Below are 27,591 nucleotides of genomic sequence, written 5' to 3' on the forward strand. Positions count from 1 at the left end.
CAAAAATTCAACGAATATAAGTACAATATTAAGCTCAACGAAAATGAAAGTAATTGTGAACAAAGCTAGCCATCCTGATGAATATTGTCGGCAGTGACAGCATCATCTATCTCTTTAATTAATGGGCCTTGAAAATTGGTAAGCAAACAAGCCACTCTATAAAGTTGATTAACTGAACCAAGGGTGTTTAATGGTATATCTGAATCAAAAATGTGAAATTCCTTGATCCTTCTTATTGCTCGCTCAACGTGAATTCTAATTTTAGCAATGGCCTTTGTTTTCAAGATGTCATCTGGTGAAAACTGGTTCTGATGGCGGAGATAAGGAGGTAAATTCAGTGAAACATTCCTTTTGTTAAGCATAGATTGAATGTCAAACCCCTTATCTGCCATGACACTGTCATGAGGCTCAAGAAGCTCTAAAATTCCACTGCATCGTGTAATTTCCCTGTCTGATATGGAACCAGTATAAAGGCTCGATACGAATGTTATAGCTCCGTGGGGAGCAATCCCAATCAAACCCTTCAGGGTTGTGTTCGACTTATAGGATGAATACATCTGTGATTGCAGTAACATTGATGAAGGGACCTGAACGTATAGCTCAGTGCAATCAATAATGACTCTAGTTGATGGATAGAGCTCTTGGAAACTATGTGGCATAAGTTCATTAATGCGATCTTTTGTTGGCCAAATTGGCTGATTGCCTAACAAGTAATATAGAAAGTTGGCCCAAGTTACGATTTTTCTACTAACAGTAGACGTGTGGATGTTAAACCGCTGGGACAGGTCAAGTTCAAAAAGTCCAAGCCTTATCCGAACACAAAATAAAAATAGCTCATCTATCAACTGCAGCTTGCGCACGCCTGGTCTAGATTTGCCTACTCCAGAAGCATACACATATGTCATAGTGTCCGCTGTAGGTTTTACAAGCTCGAAAAATAGTGTAAAGTGCTCATATGTAGGGAAGCCTGTATAAAATTTGATCAAATGATTGTCTTTCGAGAAACGTTCCAAACTAAAACGACTAATTCTAAGACTAGTTTCGAGCTCTTGTATTTTTTCACTGGTTATAGTGGCTGCGTCTTTAAGATCACTAATCTCAGATTCCCTTTTCTCAACATCCCGCTGAGCAAGTTTAAGTTGCTGCAGTAAAGCAGTGTTCTCTTCCTTTACAGCCTCAAAATCTCGCTGCAGTTGAGACGACTGTTCTATCGCTGCATTAGACTGCTCTGTTCGTATCCCATTGGAAGAGCTGTATACACGAAAAAAATCGGTCAATGTCACTAATAATGTTTAGAGCTGAATTCTAATCTAGCAATAGTATACTCTTTGACGTTTGAAGCTTCTACTTGCTTGAGATAATGCTAATATGTTTATTGTGCTTATTGCTCGCCTTGCTCACCTACAACCTAATTAGACCCACCTCGGCCTGCCTCTAACAATCTTTCTCCTCGGATTAACTGGGGTTGACCATTTGAAGATAGATGGAACAGATTGCCTTTTTAGCCAGCGTCGGCCAGCTCGATCAGGTGGTGCAAAATCTTCTTTAGAAAAATGGGCCGAGCAAACTCTAGTCCCATCTGTAATCTTAAAAATCGACGTTAAAAATAAACACTGTGAATAATAAAGGTAAACAATGTTATGTATATTTACCATAAAGTTTGCGCCAACATCTCGTCTTATTTTCCAAATCCACTTGGATCGAAGTTGCGGATCCTTTGGAAAACGATGAAACGTAAGTGAGGCACTGGAACGACCATCATTGCAACATTGCGGAACGCAACAGTGTCGTGCACTGGTTCGTTTAGACTTGGTAGCAGGTTCTGGCCAAACAATATTTTCGATGTGATCAGCCACATTGTTTCAAGATTTTGGCATTAAGCAAATCATCAGATCCAGTAGAATATGTTTACGTAGTCACTATACTCACCAAGGCTAGTTCCAGCTGCTTCAGTCATTCTATCCAAAATCAGGCGTTACAGCAGCTAAATAGTATTCGTTAAGCTTGATAACACTCTTACGATACAATGTATACCAATTACTCTGCTTCATGTGCATGAATGTAGGTACATATGAATGATGCAATCATAGTTATGTTCTGTAATACGACTACGTTACCGAGGGAGTTCTGCGGTGTTTTGGCGGAATCACTCTAAATCCTTTGTTGATTATTGACATCTAACACATCTAAACCCCTGCGCACTTACACGACTAATTTCTGAAACGATTACAACTAGAAATCAACAATATACTACACGATATTTAGCATTGAGTCAGGTGCACGAAAAAGTAGCTTGCTACCCAATTTGTTGTTGCTATGCGTATCTAGTCACGTGATCGAAGTCCTGCAAAAGGCCTATTGCTTGCTGGCAAAATCTTTCCTCACATACAAAAAAATTCGACGTGCGCGAGCTATGGGGTCTCTCACAGATGTTTTTTGTTTTGGGGGGTGTAAAGTAAATTTATATCGACATATACATTTTTCTTTGTAACCTTCAACACGAACAAACCAGCAATCATTTTTATTGTGAAGTGCAGGGCTTGTATCAGGCTATATAATGGCACCTATTATTTTTTCAGTACTTTCCTTGAGTGGAATTTTTTTCGATTCATGTATAAAATTCTAGGGGTGGGGACCGATGATACCATAGCCAAATCAAGCAAAATAATCAAGCATACTAATCATAAAACAAATGAAACATGCCTACGTACAGAAAATCTTTATGTAATAATTGCATATGATGTTTTATCGCTATAACGAGGTGTTTGGAAGTCACGCTGTTGATTTTCGGGCAATATGTATGTACCCTCAAATTTATAAGTCCGAGCCTAAATCGAAACGTGATTTTATGACAACATTTGAGTTAATATTTATTCTATTTCTTGACGGTTGCGATCAAACATTCTTCTTTGGCTTACTGTAGCTTAGATTATAATACTGAGCAAGAACAGTTGTCACATCTGAGGCATTTAGGGTATATGTGTCATAGGTCCCCGGGTCGTGTGCCATTGGACCCACCGGGTGGGGACCGATGACACGTTCGAGCAACAAATTTTGAACGTCCATAAATATTTTTTGAAAAGACGGATATTCATGTATATGTGCGCGATAGGTAGAGCTTGTATCAAAGTGCTGAACCAGCAAAAGACCTGCTGTTTTCGGCTGAACATTTTGGGGCCAGCGATCATTTTCCAATTTTTGATCCATCGGTACCACATCTCCCCTATGTCAGAAGACCCATCGCCACTATCCAGAATACCGCGCTCCGAATATGTTGCGGAGCAATGAAAAGTACTCCGATATACGCACTGCAACATTCGTGCAGAGAAATGCCCATGCACCTTAGACATCTCCAGGCATGCTTAACATATAGGTCGGTCATTTTAGCTCACGATTCCCATCCGCGTCAATCAATCACACAGGAATCATGGCATGAAATCTTTCCTGACTCGGAATATTTTATTACATTTAACATGCTGACGAAACGTGCTCCTATATTTCAGAATTTTGGTGTATCGAAACGAAATCTCCTGCCAACGCCACCATGGAAAGCAATGAGGTACTCGATTGACTTGAAAATCGAATCATTGATTAGAAACATATTACATCCCGGAATCGTCAAACGGGAGTGCGAACAGTATATTGACGATCACTACGCTGACTCTATAAAAATCTATACAGACGGGTCAAAGAACGATAACCAATGTGGAGCAGCCTTCTACGTGGACGAGGAAAATCACTCCTGGAACCAGAAACTAATGGGCGTATTGTCGATATTTTCAGCAGAGCTTATTGCAATAAGAGCAGCGTTGGACTGGGTTAAGGTAAATTGCTTGCCAAATTCTAACATCACGATTTTTTCAGACAGCAAAAGCGCCCTGACAGCACTAAACACGACCAATACAACGGATAGCATCGTCATAGATATACAAGAACGTAACAACGCCTTGTCCTTCAATAAGAAAACAGTTTCGATGGTATGGATACCTGGTCACAAGAATGTAGGTTTCAACGAAAGATCTGATCAACTAGCACGAGACGCAGCGAACGATCCATCAAACAATATGGAAAAACATGACATATCTACAAACGAAGCAAGAACCCTGATACACGAATTCTGCAAAACCAAATGGGATAATCACTGGACCCAAATCGACATTGAGTCGCAATATCGACGAATTTTTCCAAGCATCGATGATCATACGAACATGCCGCGGCTCTCCCGTAGAGAATCGTCCATTCTCATTAGGATGCAAAGGGGGCATTGTAGACTAAACGCTCATCTGTATAGACTTGGACTTCATGAAACGGGACTGTGCGACACGTGTAATCAACTTGAGACGCTTGAGCATTTTGTTATTTCATGCAATCGCTACGATCGATCCAGGGTTCATCTAATTCAATCGGCTCATAGACACAATATTCCACTTTCGCTTTGTTCGCTATTGAAAAGTCCTTATACGGTACAATCCCTGTTAGACTTTGTTATATTGTCTACTAGAGACTTATAGTTGTGTTAATGAACAAAACAGGCATGGTGCAAAAGGCCTCAGTTTGCCGAGAAGCACCCCCCCCCCTATACATACATACATACTCCTATTCGAGAACAATGGAATTGGCAAAAATAAGATGATCGATCAGTTGAGTACAAACGTCACTGGCGCTAACGACGATATAAGTTGGCATATTTCTATACTTGCTTTGCTTTAGTCGTAATCAGGCATTAGCCCGGCGTATGAGGAGTGATGAATAGCCTATAAAATATTTAACTGTAAACGTGGCCGTTGTAATTTGGTTTATTATTATTTTTAAATCACGATTCCGGTTTGTCTGGAGTCTGAGGACCGTTTGATTAAAAAGTGACACCACAGGTGCAACAACAAATAGTTGAAATATAATTTTGTATCACTAATATATTCTTTATGTAAACTGCATATAATGGTTTCGCTTCTGTTAATGATTGCTTTTTTGGTCCATTTTTCCCACACTAAACTTAGTGTGGATTCTTCGCGTTCTCGAAATAGAGTGTTACTGTCACCGACATTTATCCTAGTGGTAACTAGAGTGAAAACACAACACAACAGTCGGATGATTATAATGAGGCCTAAAGTCATGAGGCCTATGGACAATGGACGATGGACATGCTCGATATCTGCTGTCTTAAGGGATTATTTAATCGAAGTATTTCTTACAACAAATCTCAACATTTTTCACCAATTTGGTGGATAACATAACCATATTTCAATACACTCAGAATTGCTTCGCGGGCCGGATGAAATGGTCTGGCGGGCCGGATGCGTCCCGCGGGCCGTATGTTTGACACCCATGCTTTAAAGACTCCACGATACCACACTACATGACACTGTACTACAACAGTGGTTTAAAATAAAAATGGATGCGTATTACTGTTATGTTGTGTATGTGTTACTCGTCAGTTCCATGAGTGACGTTGGTTACATGTAAAAGTACACTATTTTCTCATAAAGTCATATAATTGATTTTTTACGGTCATATAAAAATGGCCATAATAATTACATATAAAATTAAAACGTTTAATCTACTTCTTCACGATAAGCAAGGCTGACTACTTTCACCACATCTACGCAAAATCGAGACTTGACTCGCAATACTAGAGATGCAAGTAGAGTAGAAATTGAGATTGGAAGTTTTTGTCGAACAGTGATGAGCGGTTTTGAAATTTCAAAATACAAATCCTCTTCAAATCCAGAATTAATTTTGTCTTAACTCCAAGTCCAAATCCGATAACGGCTGAAATTTGTCCAAAAGTATCATGGAAATCGAACAATATCAGGAAATATTTTACAATATTATTATAGGAAATGTATCTAATACCTTGTTCAATCTACACTCAGATAACTTCTGCAAATCATCCTGCTTGGCCAATAGTTGTATTTGTTCTTTAAATTTTATAAATTCAGCATCAAAAACTATTCCAAGAAATGCAACGTCTGCTACGGCATAAACCCGGTTGAACGATAGATTGGAATCCTACAAAATAAAAATGTCAGTTACGTCACAATCTGCACCAATAAGAAAGACTCAGAGGCACGATCATACATGAGCTGAGCAGATTATTGTTAGTACTGAAGTCTAGTGCGGTGAAGCGATGGCTATGATGCTTGTCCGCTGGAAAATGCGATGTGAAAGAAACACAATCCTTATACTTTTGAAAGATATAACCCAACGTTTCGAATGGACTTGATAATTAAAGTACAGTGCCGACAATAATTTTCATAAATTCATCATGTAAAAACTCTTTACTGATAAAATCAGCACAAGTTGTTAGCTTACTATTCTCAACAAAACCATCTCGTCTTCATGACGCTCATGATTACGTCATAATCTACATCCTGGCTATACTACACCGCAAGGTCATCGTTGTACGTGCCTAGTGTAGCTGACAGCTCCGTACAGTAAGTCAATGAAAGGAGTGAAACTTTATTCCAATCATTAGTATGGACTCGATATCAAAATTGAATCATCTTGCTATCCAACCTTCATGTGACCTTCAATCCAGCGACCACTTATCTCGATGACATCTTCTTTGTTCTTCAATTCAAAATTCCATCCATCTACAGTCAGCTTGACAACCTGAATATTATACAGATGTAAAACTTGATATCGTGCGTTTTATCGATCATCAACCATCTATCGTGACGTCATATCTTACATACAGTGACGACCGCAGCATCACAGATCATCATGTGGTATACTTCATTGACACAGGTCACTGATTTTACTGACGTTTTTTTTTCGATGGTTGCATTTTGCTACTTTAGTGGCTTGATATCTCCAAAAATACTGGTTCGTATGAGGTAAGAAGTATCATGGCGGAATCCGTAGAAAAAGAATAAGTATTCAGACAAAGATATTTTGGTCAATATAGTTGATCTTTAATCAAATCGTAAGCACCCGGAACCGTATTCCTGCATTGACACGAATTCATGAGCTGATTTCGTCTTTTAATCGCAGCGCAAAAATCGACAGTTTCCTATTGTGAGCATGTAAATCGGAATTACTCCATGGACATCATAGTGAGTCCTATATTACCAGGGAAATAAAACACTGCAGTCAAAAACGCTGTTATAATTAGGGCTGGGCACAATGATTCGAGTGCTCAATCTGAATCGTATATTAATTTAAATGATTCAGGCCGAGTAGTAAAAGTCGATTTTCTCAAGTACCGAAATTGTGCAAAAATTGACAAAAATTGTAGTTTTGACAGTATTTTTCACTTTTGAAGCCTTGAAATAACGATTGGTCGCAAAGCAGCGTATGAAACATAGTGTACAAAGCTACGAACGTTACTGGAATCACATATTTTTCAAAGTCATGATCATCGCCCAAAATTGCCAAAAACTGCAATGAAATTGTTATGTTCGAAAAAATACAGAAGTATCTTCCTTGTGATGCATACCAACAGTCATTATATTATTTAAAGTGACATAAAAGGTACATATTTGAACTTTGATATATTATATTATGTTATGACGTCATAACATAACGAGTGATACTCGAATAGTCGACTCGACTCTAAGCTTTATATGTAATTTAGAATCGAATCACTCAGATACTCGATTTTTCTCAGCGCTAGTTATAATCAGTGAACAATTTCGCTATGCAATATCAAAAATCATTGTGTTGGCCTGAAAATCAGATGCGCACTTTGTTGATTAGCAGTAGGAATATTCTGTTGCGCACTAACTCATGTCGACATGCACACTTTTGAATTTTGATGATGCTGACAATGTTACTTTTTATTTACGCAGTGCGTTTTGTATGGGCACGCGCCATTTGCTTACGTAAATGTGACATCATTTTTCAAAAGATTGATGAACGATTCGACCATTGCCAGACTGACTGGTATCGATCACACCAATATCAAATTTCATTACATTGCATTCATTTCATTCATTGTCAATGTAGTAGAAAGTTGATTTTTGTTGATGAGGTCGTGACATTAGCTCAACGCTCTTATTGCTGCCACTACTTTACATAATCCACCATTTCAGCAAATTCGATTGCATAGCTCGATATTAATGACACAGTGCGGATATTAAAACATCATATCAGTGAGTAAATACTGTACGAAAGCAGAGTAGGACTGTTAAAAAAAATTATTTAGAATTCACTGGCTATGTGATAAAATTGTTAGGTTGGTTGAAACAACGCTGTAAACCAAATTTGGCTTCAAGTCCAACCAGTAGAAGCAAGATTTATGCTGAAAAAAGTTTTGAATTTATAATTTAAAAAAAATTCATAGTTTTTCTTTCAACCCCATAAAATTGTTAGGCAATCATTAGGGATGATGCATACCAAATTTGGCTCAATTCCAACCGCTAGGAGCGAAGGTATTGCCGTAGTAAAATTTCCAATTCCATGATTTTATAGGAAATAATTATAGCTTTGAATACAACCTCCATTGTAGTACAATATTTGAACTCAAATACTGTTCGGCACACTAAAGGGATTTAAATGGATTTAGAAGCCAAATCTGTTCAACTTCCTTCAGTGTGCCGTTAACTCTTGAAAGAGGCAACAAAAAAGTCTTCGAGTTTGATAAATATTCTACTACAATGGATTTTGTATTGAAAGCTATATTCAAGTTCTGTACCACGAATCAGCTATTTGAATAAATAATTAAAGAGTTAGGTACCGTAAAATTATTTTATTAAAATCCAATTTTTTTCTACCGCAATAACTGGTTGGAATTGAGTCACATTTGGTGTGCATCGTCTCTACTGACAGCCCAACAATTTAACGTTGACTGAAAAATTCTAAAATTTAATTTTTTAATGATAAATCCAAAATTGTCTACTGCAAGAAAATCGCTTCTACTGGTTGCAATTGACCAAAAGTTAACGTGCAGCGTTGTTTTCGCCAATCTAACAATTTTATAACATAGCTGAAGATATCTGAAGGTTTTTTGAACAGCCCTGATGCAGAGAATGTATGTATAATGCTTTCTATCACGACTATGGGGTCACCAATCACGTGAGATCGTCACGTCTCAAGTATCCGCATACCCACATAAAATTATAGTGGCTTGTTAGTACACAACTAAATCGTAGAATCGATCTCACTTCCCAATCCAATTTTCCAGATAGCGATTCAATCCGACGATGTCCGAGAAGTGAACGCAGTGCTGTTGCTGAGAAATTATTGCGACGCAAATCCACTTCCTTCACCTGGAATGATGAATGAAATATGAATACAATGTCTACCAATATCATGTCAAACTAACAGAGCTTTGCACAGACTTATTCAAGGCATATTTTGGGAGCTGAGTATGTTCAACATCATTGTGATCCCCATAATAAAAGCAAACGACCCTAGGTTTAGAGCCACGGTCTTTTACTAATCCATTCAAACGGGCTCAATCAATTCTAGGAATACACAGTACTCTGTAATCGAGATTACGATTGGATTTCGGTAAATGATGGCTAATTTTATTGACTTTCGATTTCATTTTTGCGAGCGAGGCGGCCACAGTAGGATCAACTGTAATTTGTAATTGAGCTGCATGTGATTAATTATATTTTTTCATGTTATTTTAATCGTCATTGAAGCATTTATATTCTGTGTAATTGTAATTGTAATTTTATAAATTTTTACTGATTACAATTTCAATTGCATTGTTATTGAAACCTGACAATCACAACATAAAATAATTAGCCCATTAACATGGGTGTGCCTCGTTAATTAATTCAGCCATACTAAACTGTTTCGCCTATAGGCCAACTTCAGCTCCAACAGAAAACTTGGTGAATTACAATATAGGCTATTCAACAAAATCTCACTATTTCATAAACGGACGAAGAGCAAATAAACTCTTCTGTAACCTGTGCTGAACCATTTCCTACCCCACGGTCAGCGTTTTTTTTTCAAATCTCTTTCCAGTACTGAGGCTTGCTGCAGCAATTGCAAAAAGAAATTCAAGTTTTCAAATAAGACTTTATCACGCTAGGGCTAGATCACACATTTGTAGAGACGTTATCCCAATCTTACCTCCTATCTTAGCTTAATTTACTGGGGCCAGAACCTTTTCGCATCCTAATTTTAATCAAATGCAGTCGAACAGTTTGTAACTGCGAACCAAAATTTTGTAATTGGTAGTAATCAGGAGCTTCTTTACTTTTGCATTTATTTTAAGTAAACACACCTTATCGGTATCATCCTTATTGCCTTACCAATTACATTTCATTCACATTACTCAGCTCTGAGTATTCGTTTGAGTACATTTCATTGACTGTCTTGTGGCCTATTCGCTATTAGTCGTTGACAGTCGCTCGAACTTTTGATTGGTAGATGTCGCTTATAAAATTTTTATTTTTTTGTATTTTTCAGAGCTCATGATTAGGAATAATTTGAATACGTTCAAGTTTGTTTTTTCTAATTAAAGGGTATTCTACGTAGTACGAATCATGTATGAAACATGAATAGCTTGAGATTGTTGCTAAATACGTCGCTACAGTTGTCAAAGAGCACCTCTCTACCGAATCAGTCAGACTTTTACCAGTAATTGTAATTATAATTGTACTTACATGTTTAATAGTAATTGTAATTGTGGTCAGGGTTCCAAAGACTCTGGTCACGATTTTCTGATGACTCGACTTGACTCGAGTCAATCTGTGTATTGACTCGACTTGGACTTGAGTCATTACGCATTACTCGAACCAAGTCATATGACTTGAGACTCAGACGGGCAAGATCGACATTTCATTGAAATTTCAAAGAATAGTAAAGTGACCACACTATTGGGATTTCGTCTATGAGTACTGGTACTTGAAAATGCGACCAGAAACTGCTACAAGTAAGGAAAATTAATATATTAACATGCGAACCATTCGATATCAACAAACTGGGTTATAATAAGTGAGTTACCAAGACTTTAACTGGAAGCTGAGCCGTCAACACAATGACTTAGACTCGAGTCATAATATCATGACTCGGACTCCACCCTCTGATCGCCGACTTGAACTCGGTGGTGAGTTGAAAATGACTCGACTTGACCCGAGCCAAAACTATGCAAATGAGAATAACTTGTTACTCGGAGCCTTTGTGACTAGGTTACAGCCCTGATCGTAGTTGTAATTTGATATTTTTAGCATAGAGTAATTTTAATCATAATGTATTTGAAACATACATTAAAGTAATTGTATGCGGCGGTAGTAGAAAGGTAATTTTAGCAATCAAGAACGTGGATATCGCTATGGAACTGTTTGTAAGTTGAATTTGTAAACGTGCATGTCACTTGCACCCAGCAGTTCATTTGTCGAAGCAGATCCAGACGAAAGTAAAGTGGTTCATTTCGATTCACAAATGATTTACGACATTACATAATTTTCAGACTACGCTAATATACTATACTTCATAAGATTTGTTTGACAAACACTGCGCACTTCCGGGTTTTCGGTGTAGCCTAATTAACCATGGATGCCAACCGCATATCCGCGCAGCACACGTGATGATAGTTCTACTGGCAACGACCCGTAGTTCAAGTCTATAGTTCCAAGCTTTCGCCAAACCGGTTGGCCATTCACAGTTAAAAATGAGGTTTTGTGAACAACACACACCATATAATTTTCGATACATACATTCCAGAGCAGTTGACTGGTAACGGTAATTGCGCATGTGTATCCGTGGATATGTAGACTGTCCTATATATAGTTTTGAGTAAATGCGTCTATTCCCCACCAGAAACCATTGAATTCCCCACCAGTGGGGAATTCCCCACCGTTTGGAAACCAATGTTCTAAGTAATACCTTAAGCCATCGCTGTCGGGTTCGTGATATGGATGAAAATACTCCTGATATACTCATATATCATGTATGTTCATTGTTTATAGTTCACTGAGCAGGTTGCTACTATATCGTTCCCATCGAATATGATTTTGAAAATTGCTATGCTTCCCGCAATAGGCCTAACCGACGCGAAATTATGACCCCAAATGGATTGCTACAAACAGTGCATCGCTGCAAAAAGATGTGAATATTACAGCATATCATATCTGTAGAGCAGGGGTCGGCAACCTTTTGCTAGTCGCGGGCCAAATTTCAGGTGCACAACATTTTGGCGGGCCGGACCGGAATTTTTCTTAATACTGTAGTTAACCGTCACGTCGGTATATTACCCCACAATGCTGCAATCTCAATCATACAAATCACAAAAAGAGCAAAACACATGTATTTACACTTCAACAACGCAGGATAATTGTGACACTTGGCGCAGCTTGCTTTGTGATAGGTTTTCAACTTCTGGCAACAAGTCAGATAAAGCTAGAATCAGGCCATATTCAGAATGTGCGTTGGGATACGTGATCTTAGCTTGCTATTCGTGAATTTCATTGTTGAAAACTATTGTTCACATGCGCACGTGCTACCAAAAGTCGATGCTATTTCTTTTGCATTGTTGGTCAAGCTGGGATGAAGACCCATTTCAAGAACGTACTCTTTGTCAAAGTCAATCAGCGATATGCTCTTTGTATGAAATTTTTCATTCAATTCAACTGCATGGCATTTCAAATGGGCCCATTTGAAATTTTCTGGCAATGGTATTGGCGCCCACATTAACCGAAGTACTGGGTAGTCAGAATTTATTTTGTACAGAACGAATGTCGGAAAAGCGGATGGAAATTCATTAATTAAATTTGGTATATAACAGTTACAAATGTATAGTGCTGATACTCGGTTTACTCTCCTCCAGTATAGGAAAGTGAGCTTATTTAGTTGTTTCTCCATGAAGTTGCAAATTCAATTTGTTTAGATGTGACGTTAAATGTTCTACGAAAGCAAGATTAGATACCCATTTTCGATGACAAGATTATGAGTCGGCGATGTTTGTATTTTCAAGGAAAGTTGCTATTTCATTTCTCAGTTCATACACTCGTGCAAGCATATCGACGTAACAAAGCATGTACCCGTTTTGCCAGTGACACTTGCAACCGACGGGTTTGCCCAAGACACAGAAAACTTCAGAAGAACGCATATTGCTTGGAATGCCGAACAGCTTCTTGTAGTTGAAGTGCTCTATGTTTCGTTGTTCTTGTGTTTGAAATATACGTGACAAAGCAATGCTTATTGGGTAGGCCTATCTTTACTATTGCTTTTGGGTCTGCATTCATTACAGTGGAACATATTGACTCAAAGGCTTTTCGCGTGCGCCTTGTCAGGAGTTAGCGACACAAGAAGAGCTTACTGAAATATAGACATACGAAAACCAATTTGGCAAAATATGACGTAACAATGCAATAATAAAAAGGATCGCTAACAGCTGTACCGGTACTCCGGTAGTCATAACAAAGTGACAAGAGAAAATCAAATCATACAAAACACAGACAATTAGCGGTATTTTATTTAATATTTTAGGCCTACTCTTTGTGCTTGTTATTGTGCCGTTAACTCTTTGATGGGGGCACACGGGGGATCTTTGAGGTGATGGATTCTGCTGTGGTGAATGTGGTTCTGAGAGCAATATTCAAGTTCAGTACCGCCAGTAACATTTGAGGTATCTCTGCGTTTCTCTGAGAGCTATTAAGGTGATTAACATTTTTAAAAAGTGGTATTCTGCGACTCACGCAGCAGCCTGATTCTAAAATCGGAATATGACGAACCCGGATCAGTACGGGGCTCGTTCACTTTCGGACCAAAAACCCTTTTTTCTCCGTAACGCTGTACTGAGTTTGGTCCGAAAGTGAACGAGCCCCGTAGGTGCGTGAATTACATGTTCCGGAATCATCATCCGTAAGTGGAAGAAAACATTATAAATTTTGACATTTTTCGAAGCAGTGCTGCACTGCAGATTGGAACTCATTACGAAACGGCGGGCCGTATTCTTGTGGTAACTAATTATTTCGTCGCGGGCCGGACGATTTCGCTTGGCGGGCCGGATCCGGCCCGCGGGCCGTAGGTTGCCGACCCTTGCTGTAGAGGATAGGCTTCAAAATTAGATAAATTCCAGAATAACACATAATATAGTTTTCCTACGAAATGAATCATTTGAAAAAGTATGACTAACTGGCATTCGATTTTCCAGACACCTTGCAATGATGCTCAAAAGCTCGTCGTCGATACTGCAGCAGCTTAAATTCAAAGAACGAAGGCTTTGATTTCTTGCTGCGAGCGATCCAACGATATGAGCTTCATCGCTACTCAATGAGATGTAAGATGCGTTGATGACGGAAAGATCTTTCATAAGATTGTCGTCGCCCGATTCGTAGATTGCTGTATATAGTTCCATGCGAACGTATCTGCCTTCGAATTCAGTCTTATCAGGAACTTGGGAAAGGATCGATTGAGATAAAGCTTGTTGCTTCTGTGTTTGATCCGAGACTGTCAAGCAATACACAATGTCGTTCTCCGGAATTCGTTATGTTTCTTGTCTAATGGTTACGTAACAATTGAATAATTCACGCGACTGTGAAGAGGCCGGGTTCAGATGGAGTCATTGAGCTCTGATGTCTAGTTCACAATAACAAGAGCATTTCATGCGCATCAATATCGCATGTTCAACTAAGATCGGCTCCAGAATTCATACCTAAGTGTTGGAGGTTTATTTTGGCTCACCCTCCAGAAGCTGTATATTTCAAAAAGCTTAGAAGTGGGCCGTGCTACAAGTCGGCGGACGCAAAATCAACAATGCAAAAAAATCGGCCTTGGGTAAATGACACCTTTAGTCGACAGACACCATAAATACCCGAAACAAACAAACAAACAAACAAACAAACAATGTCACATAGTGACCATCAATGGGCCCTGATAGCGCTCACGTTCAATAATCTGCAAACTTATGCCGATTTTAGATATATAAGTTTTATTTAGCCGACTGAATGTAAAGACTTATTTACCATCCTTGTATGAATTTAAGATCTTTTGACTATTTCAGCCCTTCGATTGTGACAATACCACCAAAGTCATGATAAACCATAAGCGACCCATAATAATCAATCGGTCCTGCGGCAGAATAGCTGCAGAAAACCTTGATTACTCACCGCTGTGAAGATCGTTATTAGATTTCATGTAAACGATGCCTGTAACGAATCTTCGAACCACGGACCATCGTTTCTCATGTAGGTGTTGGCCATTAAAGCGAGAGAACATTTCGAGCTTCATTTCCGAGATAAAACTAGCCGCCAGAAATTCTTGCATGCTTTGATGACAGAAGAAGAATGTAAAGTCGCCTTCCATCAAGTGACGGCTGAGGATGTTGTTGCCAGGCACTTTCGTCATCAAATCCTGTACTTCGTCCGCGGAAACTCCAAACCGATCTAAATCTGGCTTGTAGAATACGACTCGTCCGTCTTTCATGCCTTCAAACGCCATTGCCTTCAATTTGTTGATAATCGACAGGATTTCCTTACGGTTTCGGATATTTTCCACACTCTGTAAGACTAACATGATCCTGCTGTACAGTTCTGTCACGGTAGACGGAGGACGTCTATCAGGATCAATTCCCATCACCACTGCTATCAAAATCAGGAAAACCGGGACCGATAAAAGTTGTAATAATCGCGGTGACATGATTTCAATCTTTTTCCAGAGACGCTGCCCGTTCTCACAGAGCAGAAAAGTAAACAGTTTATAAGCGTCTTGCAGTGTTAGACCACTAAGTGTGATGATATGTTGCGGACGTGCCTCCGCCGGTAACTCGGAGACTTTGAACTCACGTGACGCCACTATGATTTTGACATGGTGAAGGATTCTGCGTGATAGGATGTTGTACATGATGGTCGACGTACTCGCTTTTTCAAACGACCTTATATTTCGTATGGTAGACTCCTCAAATTCCCACTTTACTTGATCAAGCCCGTCAAATATTATAATTGCTTCGGATTGATTCTCGAGCAGCCATTTGAAAGCTTCATCCTCTTCGTACTCAGTTTCAAACAGACCGTTGAATAGAAATTTCGATGCTTTCACACAGTTCTCTTCCTTCATGTTCTTCAATTCGACGTAATGTATCATTTTTCGCTTCGGTTCGGAAAAGATTCCGAGAGCCCATCGGGCAACTTTACGGAATATATTGGATTTCCTGAACGGAACCTCCTCATCCTTTTCCTTTGCAGAGGGAATTCCGAGCGCTTTTAGAGCAATTCTACGCACGAGAGTAGTTTTTCCTGAACCTGCAGAGGCGACGATAGCAGTATAACCAGCCTTATCATATTGAGGTAACTTATCAGACTTCGAGATCCATTCCATTATCTCTTTCATTGCTATCGGTTTACCGTCATTTTCGGATTGACGGTAAAACCCGACTTCCTCTATCAACTGACTTTGGAAAGCTTTCCTTCCAGATTCACGAACTGATTCGCCATTTGAAGATTTTTTTTCGCGAAGACGGCCTTTGTAGTAGTCATCAGCATTAAACTTTTTCATCTGCGGGAAAACCTCGAAGTCAGGTTCGTGAAGAAATTCATTCTTGAAGTCTTCGCGAATGCCATTTGCCGTTTTTTGTAGAGTATGGTCGTTTATAACCTTTATCAATTTCCGGTAATCTATGCCTGCAGAATAAAAAATTATTGTAACTTTTATCAAGTATTGCGCAAAATTTAAAGGAGTAATTTAAAAAAACATGCTAAAAAACTATTTCTGGTATGGTTCTCTCTCAGTTCGGTTTGGTAGCAATTCTTATCAGTACAATGCACCACAAAATTGCGATACAATCAAAAGATAGGAAGGTGTCGAAACCACATGGAGTAACCTTTGGAATCAGACACCCACCTTGGCCTAGGTCAGGGGTAGCCAACGTTTTCGGCTGAAGGCACACATAAGATTTATGAAGCATTGCGGGGGCCACTTGCATGTTAATGTCTTTTTAGTCGCATGATAAGAGCGAACCGGATTAGGTAAAGATAAAAAGGAATTATATTACTATAAACAACAAAATCGATAACACTTATGTCAGAACACTCTCTGTACATGTCGTAGCCGCGCGATGCGCGAATTTTCTCAAAAGTAATGAAAGATAGGTCAATAAAATAATGTTATACAATTGTATATTAAAGTTCTGTACCTCCAAGAAGCTCTTCAAAATAATGTTAGTTGCATATATTTTGGTGGGTCGTTCCTGTATACTGCTGGGCTGATTTGGCCAGGACATGATTAATCGGCGCTTGGACATATCAATATCGAAGGTTTCAGTGAACGTGCGTCTATCACTTTGTGCAAAGTTTCATCGCCGACGATCTTTCCGTGAGCGCAGACACCAAGTCGCATGTCGGACCACACATTCTCGCATAATTGCGGATATAGTTACACTCAATTCCGTTAATTAGGCCAATTTTTGATATCCATGAGAAGGCAGCAATACTAAAAGAAATAAATCGCACGCAGTGCTGTAAAATATTAAGTCAAATAAATGTGATAAATCTGAAATATTCTAGTTTATGATCATATACGAAGATCTACGAAAATGTGGATGACCCCTGGCTACGCCAATACGTCGGAACTGATATTTTAGTCATGAACGTCCCAAGGTCCGCGGCCAGGCTAATCACATTTTCGGTTGCTTTTGCAAGTTCACAATAAATTACCTGGCTAATTTATTTTTTGATATTATAAGTAATTTCAAGAATTGCCTTGCGGGTCACTCAAAACCTTCTCACGGGTTGGCCGGCCCTGGCCTAGCGATGTAAAGAGGAGGCATGTAAACTGAATGAGAAATAAAAGTAGTAAAGAAAAAAAAAGCGAAAAAATGGAATGACATTTCACTGAAAACAAGATCGATAGATAGTCAGTAACAATATCGGCACTTCTTCGGTATTCTCCACTCACCGACCAGTGTTCCCCAATGACACCAACAAATGTTTCCCATGAACACGAACAAAAATTTATAAACGTCAAAATAAATTGTTGTTTTTGTGTCTTTGTAGAGACGGATATTTGGGTGGGGGTGGGGGTATTAGGGTTGGGGAAAGGGGGATTGGATGCGGGTTAGGGCCAAGGTTGGGGTAGGGCAGTGGTTCCCAATCTTTTTCGACTCATCGCCCCCTTTTCAAACTCCACACCGATCATCGCCCCCCAAATATTGGGAACCGAAAAATGGGCATACAGACTGACCGGCGAGTTAACAAAGAAAAAGGTCAACTTTTCGGCTCGACCTCGAAATTTTTTGATGAGTTCACAAACAAAAAAGGTGATTTCATCGACTTATTCCCAAAGGACCGAAACAGCACTTCGTCAGCCCCCCGTCCCAATACGTTGGTCTTGACCCCTCTCCATAGGGCAACAAAGCAAACTTCTTCACCCCTCAGACCCAACTCCCCCGATACCTCTTTACCGCTACTTCTCAGCACAAATTGTTGGAGTCTTAAGTTAGTGGGATTAATTCGTGCGAAGCGCGGAAAATTTCGATCATTCATGATTGAATCGGTCAATATGATCGGGAATTGCATATATATTACTGTCAATTATTTATCCTATCTTTGCTCATGTATTCATATTTACCGGTAAAGCTGAGTGAGGCGTCTTGGAAAATGTTGGGCCTGTTAATGATAATTGAACATATTCGGGCGGACCCGTAGGTATGACTTCGTTACGTAATGACATTTCGTGGCCGGTACGCTATGTCAAAAGGTATTCAAATCGCCCATACGTACTAAACTAAAAGACGCACACGATTTCAAATTGTTATTTTTGCGCTGGCAATTAATTTTTCTCTGCGAGATGGCATTTTTATGGGGTTCTGATTGCCAGAACAGGAACATTTGGCGCCAGCCATTTAGGCGCCTATGGACAATTAAATATATATGTATATCGTATATATTTCGAAGTCGGTCAGCATAAGAAAGGCAGTCCTTTTCCGCCAAGGTTTTTTGTTCTGGCACACTTCTCGGAGTTGCATGTTACATGGCCTGAAACTTGTCTTTGTGCGTCATGGTGTGACAATGGCTGGCGCAAAGATGCTCATTTCTATACCTCATGCGTAATATTTCTTGGAGGAAGGGTATCCAATAAGCAAGAAATATGTGACCATGAAATGGCGCGCAGCGCGAAATTTTTTTGAAAAAGTTGCCTAAATTTCCCAAATTATACTCTATAATTATTGTTAATTCACGAAAAAATTGTGGGCCCCCTTCGAGCACGGGCCCCCCATCCCAATTAGGGGTTCGGGTGTGGCAGTTACAGTCATGGACGCCAATATAGCCATTTGAACGTGCCATCGCCCACTATCGCCCCTTGGTCCGTTTTCGCCCCCGTATCGCCCCCTTGGCTATTTTCGCCCCCCTGGTTGGGAACCACTGGGGTAGGGTATCCCAAGATTAGGGTTAGGAGAAGGGGGATATTAGGGTTGTGGAAAGGGGGATGGATGCGGGTTAGGGCCAAGGTTGGGGTAGAGTATCCCAAAATTAGGGTTGGGGATATTAGGGTTAGGGTGAAGGGGGATATTTGGGTTGGGGGAAAGGGGGATTGGATGCGGGTTAGGGCCAAGGTTGGGGAAGAGTATCCCAAGATTAGGGTTGGGGGATGTTAGGGTTAGGGTAAGGGGGGTATTAGGGTTGGGGGAGGAGGGATATTAGGGTTAGTAGAGGTGGAATATTAGGGTTAGGGGAGGTGGGATATTAGGGTTAGGGTTATGATTAGGGTTAGGTTAGGGAAGGTGGAATATTGGGGTTGAGGGTGATGTTAGGGGAGGCGGGATATAGGGTTGGAGAGAGGGGTGATATTAGGGTTGGAGAAGAGGGTTAGGGACATGATATCCAACCCTAACATCCCCCTCTTCCCCAACCCTAATATCACCCCCTCTCCCTAACATTACCCCTCCCCTAACCCATCCCGCCTCCCCTAACATCACCCTCTCCCTCAACCCTAATATCCCACCTCTCCTAACCCTAATCATAACCTAACCCTAATCCTAACCCTAACATCCCCCTCTCCCCCAACCCTAATATCTCCCCTCTCCTAAACCCTAAGCTAACCCTAACCCTAATATCCCACCTCCCCTAACCCTAAGCTAGCCCTAACCGTCCTAACCTTAACATCCCCCTCTCCCTCAACCCTAATATCTCCCCTCCCACAACCCAAATATCCCCGTTCCCCTAACCCCAACTTTGACCCCAATCCACCTCCAATCCCCCCTTCCCCAACCCTAATATACCCTCATTACACCCCGAATCTTGGGATACCCTAGCCCACCTCCAATCTCCCTTTCCCGCAACCCAGTAGTACAAAGACACAAAAAAAAACAATTTATTTTGAAGTTTATAAATTTTGTTCGTGTTCATGGGAAACATTTGTTGGTGTCATTGGGGAACACTGGTCGTTGAGTGGAGAATACCGAAGAAGTACCACAATATCAGTATCAGTTCTGCTCGATTCGCTCAACAAAGAGCTATGTGATGGATTGACTGCATCCTAATGATATCTATGGCACAATGGCTTGCAAGCAAGAAGTTCAAAAACCACATCCAAAGACGACAGTGCCTGATCTCTCTCTATATATATAATATATCGCTTGATTTATTCATTTTCGCTTCAATCTGACGTCCTCCACTTCGGACGCTCAAGCGAGACCGCTGACAATGACACTATCATTGGACATTGGGTTACCTTTTCAGGCTATTGATTTTGTTAAAGTCAGGAACTCTGCGTTTTGCTGCAATGCCTTTTGCGGATCTAGGGGGTTTCAGGTGCGTGGTACTTGACTTGTTTTATAGACATGCATGGATTTTCGCGGAAAATTACTTTCGCGTGTTGCGTTACTTTCTTGCTGCGTACCGGCAAAACATGTAAGTTTCAGCGGTCTCGCCAGGCCGTTCGTGAAATAAGAAAGTATCATATTTGACAGCTCTGCGCGCATGAGGAGACAGCGAAATGCTGTCATGTAGTGTCAAACCCAAAGAACATGAAATGGTATTCATGATTGATTGAATAAGGAAGAAAGAAGCTAAAAAAACAGACACCCTGCAAATCTTAAACTTTTCGAGTATCTAATACCCTAATATATCAAAAAATTATAAATGAAAATCTTTACTGCAACTTTCCAAATGCAATAAAAGCTTTCCATAGTAATATTTACACTTTCATATGTAGAGAGCAGGGTTCTCAAAGGCTTTGCCATGGCCCACTGGTGGGCCACATTAGTAATGTAAGGTACAGTGATTTTTATCGACAGCTATTACTTGATGTCTTGAAATTAACAAAAATTTATAAACGTCAAAATAAATTGTTGTTTTTGTGTCTTTGTAGAGACGGATATTTGGGTGGGGGTGGGGGTATTAGGGTTGGGGAAAGGGGGATTGGATGCGGGTTAGGGCCAAGGTTGGGGTAGGGACTCATGAATTTTGCTCCCAGTCAATCGGTATTACTGATACGCCGGGTCAAGTCATGTCAAGTCATTTTAGCAACGTGACTCGAGTCAAATCAAATCATACGAAAAAAGGTGACTAGAGTCTGACTTGAGTCAAGTTATGACTCGAGTACTCCCAACACTGGAAATATGCATTTTGGCAGCGGCTATTTCCACTCATTGAACAGGGCTATGACTCTAGGTAGGATAAGAGGTGGGCCATGGAACATTTTGAAACCCGAAAATGGGCCACGGTCAAAAGAAGGCCGAGAATCCCCAATATAGAGGTTACCAGGGCTGAAACAACAGGGATGACAAAAATATAGATTACTCGGCAGTAAAGTGTAAAGAAATCCTGCAAATGGTATTATTTTTAATTAGGACAGTGTCATCAAACCTAATCTTGTTGCGCCTACAACAGTATGACGGCCATCTTCAACGGGCCAGAGATCAGGTGTTGCTCAATGTAACCTAAGACAATTACAAGGTTTCTTCCATATTTAATCCTGGTAACACATCCGGACTATTGCGCAAAATTCTCTTATAGCTATCTTCTCACCCACCACTATACTCCAATGAATCTTTGCTGTATACTGACTGCTATAACAAATATCTACCTACCCCTGTAGTAGATCAGTCTTCCTTACCGCGACATGATTCCTGCTGCATGATTTGGTAAGAATACTAAGCGACTGTCCGCCGTGTAGTTATCGTTGTTGTTGCCGACATGGTCGAGTTTCATATTGTGACGTTCCGCCATGACAGCTGGCTTAACCTAAGGTTACGAAAGGGTAGTAGGACCAAAGTGTACACTCTGATAGGACGACAAGGACGTTCATTCATTGCGTAACAATTGGTCTGTAGATCAGTGAAAGCATTGAAGGGGGCGCGAAGAAGCGGTCAAGTAAAAAAAAAATAGCGCTTGGCGTGCTCATGCGTGATTCTCTATATACAGACCGAATTTCATATTTTTAATTTTTTCATCAACACTCATAACCTTCCATGCCATCAAACAATCTGTTAAGGTTGCTAGCATCCCGGTTGGATTTTGTGATATGACTATAAGGGGGGCGCGAAATTCTTCACTATCAAAGAGGGGGGCGTGTCTAAAAAAAGGTTGATCGAGAACCACTGCTTTAGAGGATTGGCAATCCGAGACTGGATAAACTATCCCATGTACAAAGTAGCATTTGCAGGGGTTTTCTCTTCGCGATTTCCGCTGATAGCCACAATTTATGTACTTTTGAGACAATCTATTGATGAAGATTGTTGGGAATACGGATGGTGTCCAGTATAGCTTCACTTATTAATACATGCATTGAAGATGAAGAGTAATAGAAGATCAAGGTGAGGATCTTCGCGCATGAAAAACTGTCTCAGATTTCTACATGTCGTATAATCACTGATGGCGTGTTGAATTGGAGATATTCACGCCCGTCGCCCATGGTCAGATCAGTAGAGGGACAAAAGTTCAATCTAATCATACTTTATAACTATGATTGCGCACCGTATGGAGCCTTATGGCGAAAACAGGATTACGTGATCTCGAAACAGCGGTAAATTATGACTTCTTTAGGGTTACGAAGTCCCATGCCGAAGTGCCCATTTAGAAATGTCTCCTACTAAACTGTCGCTTGTAATTATACGACATGTTGAAGTGTCGGGCAATCTGCACCTGAATGAAAATCAGTTACATACTCCCATTGTTCATGTGAAATACGCAGGTGGGTTGTGGATATAATTGCGCCTAATTTATGCATCAACATACTGATACGACAGAAGCCATAACCTCATGACTTCTAGGCCTGAAGAAAATTTCTTAACTTATTTTGCAATTCATTGAAAAGGTGCTTTCAGCAGACCATTCTCCTAAATATGCACACCGTATTGAATTAAAGAGCAATATACTCACTTTTATTCCCGGAAGGTGTTTCTCCTTCAACAATTTTAATACTGTAGACGATCTTGTTTGCATTGATTTGATCTCTGGCCACGACGTTAACAGAGCTCTTTGTGAACTTCAGATTGACATTTTCTCCTTCGGCCAAAGTTGCGGATCCTAAGAAAAAAAAACATGATTATTTTTCTGCGTGCCAAGTTCCATACATAGCCTTATTAGAACATTATGAATTCTTTTATTTTCTTCGATATCCTTCGGAATATTGTTTGCGCAACGAACAAAATGTACGGTATTTGAATACCTTGTCAAATGTTTTAGATCTGTGATTCCCAACCGCGGCCCTGAGGGCCGCATGCGGCCCCCACAAAAATATTGAGAAATCGATTCATGAAAAAAAATATATTTATAAAATACTCTTGCTTGGCTTGGCTTAAGTATAGATATAGGTATTGACAGGACCGTAACTGCCGCACCCCAAGTCCCCCAATTGAGGGGAGCGAGCTCGAGAGGGTCCCAAAATTATTTAGTGAATTAGCATAAATTATAGAGCAGTGCTTTTCAACCTGTGTGACGGTTCGTACTCGTGCGAATGAAAAAAATTGTAGTGCGAATGACGAAGGTGATGCGAATAGTGCGAATGAAAATCCGGATCAAGTGCGAATGAAAATCGTAAATAATTGATATTTTTTTAACGTGCAATGATTCAAATAAACCTAATAGGAAATTCAAGGGTAGTGTATCTTTTGTAGTGGCGACGTTTTCGTAAAAAACTTGTTTAACTTACGACGCACCACTAATTGTAGCTCTCACGAGCCTTGGTGAATTAATATTTTCGAACTAAAATTATTACATAACCAAATACTTGGTTTGGAAGCTAGTGTAGTGGGAGACATACAGTATATCAGTCCGTCTAAGCCTGCGACAGGCCGGAAGATGACCATTATTACTGAACCACATTTGAAAGTTACTGTAACGTAAATATTCACCCCTTCAAGGGATATTAAGGTATGGACCGCAAAGGGTGTAATTTGGGGTCGACACGGCGCCAGAGCTATCTGTTAATATGTATGTAGGTTGAATTTATTGCAAAAAATCCTGCATTAGTTTTTACACATCCAAGGTGACTGCGTTAGGTACTGTAGCCAATAAGCGAGACACGCAGAAAATATGTTTGTGTTCCAAGACATAAGGCAAAAGCCTCAACACAAACATGTGGGTTTTCCCCCTTTTGACAAACTGGAGACTCCCGGACCTTTATGTCAGCTCTCAAAAACGATTTCTGCCAACAACCATTTTTCACTCGCGAAAAATACGGTGTATTTTGGATAGGGGTGCAGAACACATTTTAAGACCTCGCGATCCAAGCACTAGTAGATGTAATTGCACAAAATCTAACAACTTGTTTGGCCGAGAAGGGCTTTAGTGAAAAAGTTGAAATCAAAACGAGCGAAAAAAGTTGCCTCTTTAATGAGACACTTATTGCTTAAGACACATAGTTGCCAATATGTTGCGCATCTGAACAAAATGTTGTTAAGTATCTTCATCTTCTTTTTGTACAACAACTTTCGATTAGTTTGTGCGAACGAAATTTATTTCACAAAAACAGTGCGAATGGAGCTCAAAAAGATCGAAAAGCACTGTTATAGAGTATTTTATGAAATCTTATGCAACTTTTTAAAAGATTTCAAGTTTCCAAGTACCTTAATTATTGGGTACTCTTTGACCAAGACAAAATACGCAAGATTTATAGAAGTGGGCATATCGGCGTTGGCCATTACCGCGCCACGACGCACGAAGACATATAAAGTTTTAGGCTATATGTAACATATTACTCCATGGCACTCTTGCAAGATGTGTGCCAGAACGATCGGCAGCGAGAAAACCTTGGCCGAAAAGGACTGCATTTACGCTGACCCAAAACTTCGTTATGTATATTCAAAATACATATAGGTATAATTGACCATAGGCGCCTAAATGACTGGCGCCGAATGTTCCTGTCTTGGCAATCTGAACGCCACGCGACTGATCGGCTACCATTCCGCAGGGAAGAATTATATGCCAGTGAAGAACTACCAATTTGAAATCGTGTGCATCTTTTAGTTTGGTGTGTTTGGGCGATTCTATATTTCTTGATATAGCAGACTGGAGGTCACAAAATAACAAATAACATCATGTAACGAAGTCGTACCAACGGGTCCACCCGTCCGAATATGTCTAATTATTATTTACGGGTCCTACAGTTTCCATGACACCTCACTCAGCTCTACCGGTAAATTTGATTACGCGAGCAGAGAGGACAAGTAGCCTAATTGATAGCAATATATATATGCAATTCCCAATCTTATTGACCTATTTTATTTTGAATTGTCGAAAATTTTCGCGCTCCACGCTGGCTCACTAAACGGGGATCCTGATTTCGTGTCAGAAGCGAACAGCGGCACGGGGGGTCAGTTTATCACCCTATGGGAGCTCAAGACCGAAGTGTTTTTGGGGCCGGACGAAGTGCTGTCACGTTCCTGCCAATGGGTATACCCCCGAAGATGTTTAAATATTATTGAGTGGTCTTAACTTTTCAAACACAACTCACTCGGCTCAACCGGTCAATCTGATTACGTGAGCAGAGAGATGATAAAAATTGATACCAATATATATGCAATTCCCGATTCTATTGGCCGATTCGATCATGAATTATAGAAATTTGTCGCGAGAAGTTGCCTAAAAGGGGCACCCGATTTAGATGATAAATAGCGGTAAACAGCCATCTAGCCTGAAGGGATTAGGGGGCTTCGAAGTTCTGTTTATCACCCTATGGGAAGGGGAGGGGGGAAAAACGTGCTGTTACGGCTCTGGGTATTGATAACTAATTTACGGATAGATGTGCAAAAAGTGACTCACGATTGAATACCCCGAGATTCGTACTGCCTAGCCGGCAAAAAGCAGCATAATTGGTGGTCCTATAGCTCGCGACCCAAGCGTCCTAATAATTTGATATGTCGGTGCTTATCGAAAACAAGTGTCGCACTGATTCCAAAAATACGAATTGAAATCTCGCCAGGGCAATAAAACTATTCCGAAATAGCCAGCAAAGGTTGATTGCTCTGGACAACGGGAGCGCGGCAACACAATGGCCAATGGCGTCAAGCGAATGCTCGGAACAATGCCAATTTTCATATTTTGGTGACTATTTTGGGTTCTTTTCATTGCCTTGTTATTCGTGCGGCCCGGCCGTACTCTGAAATTCCAAATTTGGCCCTGCCACCGAAAAAGGTTGGGAACCACTGTATTAGATGGATAAGATAATCATGTATTTTAAGTAGTCTGAGCTCAAATACAACAGAGATTGGGCTACTTACCGCTTATTCCGGGTGATATTGATGTAGGCTTGACATCAGCGACATCAGAATCGTTATATTTACCCCCTTCTGCCATGGTCTTGATAACGCGGTACTAATTAGCTAGCTTATATGACGATACTGAAAATATATAAGAACATTCTATGTTAGGGGTACCACACTTCCTCTTTTAAGAGGATTTGTCCTCTTTTTTTACTTTTTTGAAAGTGTTCTCGGTGCATGCCCCAATGAACTCTTTTTTTTGAGAATTTTGTTTCAATATATGCCAAAATTTGACTGAGATAGAGTAAATCAGTATTGAAGTAACGAACGCTCCGGCGGCTATTTCGAGAGGTGAACCGGAAAGTTGGCCTTATTTTAGTCAACCGAACAGGAATTGACAAAAAATTACCATTTTTACAGGATTCCATCCGGTATTGCAAGTCTGAAAATGTTGAAAATGGGTCCTCTTATCATATTTCCAAAAATATGGTAACCCTATTCTATATTTCTCTTCTGAACAACAGGCTAATATTATCAATCCTGAGAACAGCGGGCTATGGAAGACCTGATGGATATATTGGAGCAATTGTCACCTGTCAACAGTCACATGCTGCTTATGTCGAATAGATATTGAGTTATGACTAGGGCAAGTTTTAGCAACTTTTGCAACTTTTTTACAGCTTATTAAATACTCAGAAGTTATCTAGTATGGTGTTTTAAGCTGTTTGGGGGATTCTTATGTTACAAGTTTTTGCAACTTTTCTCAATTTTTTTCGTGCAACTTTTAGCATTTTTTTCGATTTTTCATGCAAATAACTTTTTACTGACACTATGTAAATAGATCACTCGATTATTTCACTGGCGTTTAAATTTGAGGTCCTTTCTGATCTGACGTATATATTTAGGCTAGACCGCCGAAAATTATATTTTCACTGGGTCAATTTTTTCGGGCTATTGATTTTGTTGAACTCGCCTATACTGAATTTTGCTACAGTGCCTTGCGTACGGACTGATTAGAGCAGTGGTTCCCAACCTTTTTCGACCCATCG

At 40.1% G+C, this 27,591-nt stretch overlaps 2 protein-coding genes and 1 long non-coding RNA gene across 8 annotated transcripts in view; 1 reads left to right on the forward strand and 2 right to left on the reverse strand.

Moving 5' to 3' along the window:
• Positions 1-27,591, reverse strand: part of LOC145438686 (uncharacterized) — a 403,715-nt gene that overhangs the window by 143,957 nt on the left and 232,167 nt on the right. For 2 of the 5 annotated variants that reach the window (XM_080318430.1, XM_080319112.1), the window contains exons 1-3: positions 26,561-26,704; positions 23,220-23,366; positions 15,012-16,520 (exon numbers count right to left, since the gene is read on the reverse strand). In XM_080318430.1, coding sequence (XP_080174556.1) covers positions 15,012-16,520; positions 23,220-23,366; positions 26,561-26,636 — 1,732 coding nt within the window. In that variant the 5' untranslated portion in view covers positions 26,637-26,704. Of the gene's footprint in view, positions 1-6,516; positions 6,613-9,104; positions 9,210-14,038; positions 14,353-15,011; positions 16,521-23,219; positions 23,367-26,560; positions 26,705-27,591 lie in introns of those variants that run through there. The other 3 variants (XM_080317060.1, XM_080317718.1, XM_080316393.1) reach the window with 3 other exon arrangements.
• LOC145432987 (uncharacterized) lies at positions 63-2,299 on the reverse strand. Of its 2 annotated transcripts, XM_080309970.1 has the most exons (4): positions 1,930-2,299; positions 1,653-1,822; positions 1,423-1,586; positions 63-1,251 (listed from the first exon to the last, which is right to left on the reverse strand). In XM_080309970.1, the coding sequence occupies exons 1-4, from the start codon at positions 1,955-1,957 to the stop codon at positions 66-68; spliced, it is 1,548 nt and encodes a 515-aa protein (XP_080166096.1). In that variant the 5' UTR covers positions 1,958-2,299; the 3' UTR covers positions 63-65. The 2 variants fall into 2 exon arrangements, with proteins under 2 accessions (XP_080166096.1, XP_080166014.1); XM_080309888.1 differs by having other exon boundaries at positions 1,423-1,822.
• LOC145450813 (uncharacterized) lies at positions 3,440-4,436 on the forward strand. The gene is made up of 2 exons (XR_013918603.1): positions 3,440-3,977; positions 4,019-4,436. It is a non-coding gene; the product is annotated as an uncharacterized LOC145450813 (long non-coding RNA).

The sequence above is a fragment of the Botryllus schlosseri genome, chromosome 1 (assembly GCF_051294905.1).
Source record: "Botryllus schlosseri isolate E-star chromosome 1, Bs_hap1, whole genome shotgun sequence".
Classification (NCBI taxonomy): Eukaryota; Metazoa; Chordata; class Ascidiacea; order Stolidobranchia; family Styelidae; genus Botryllus; species Botryllus schlosseri.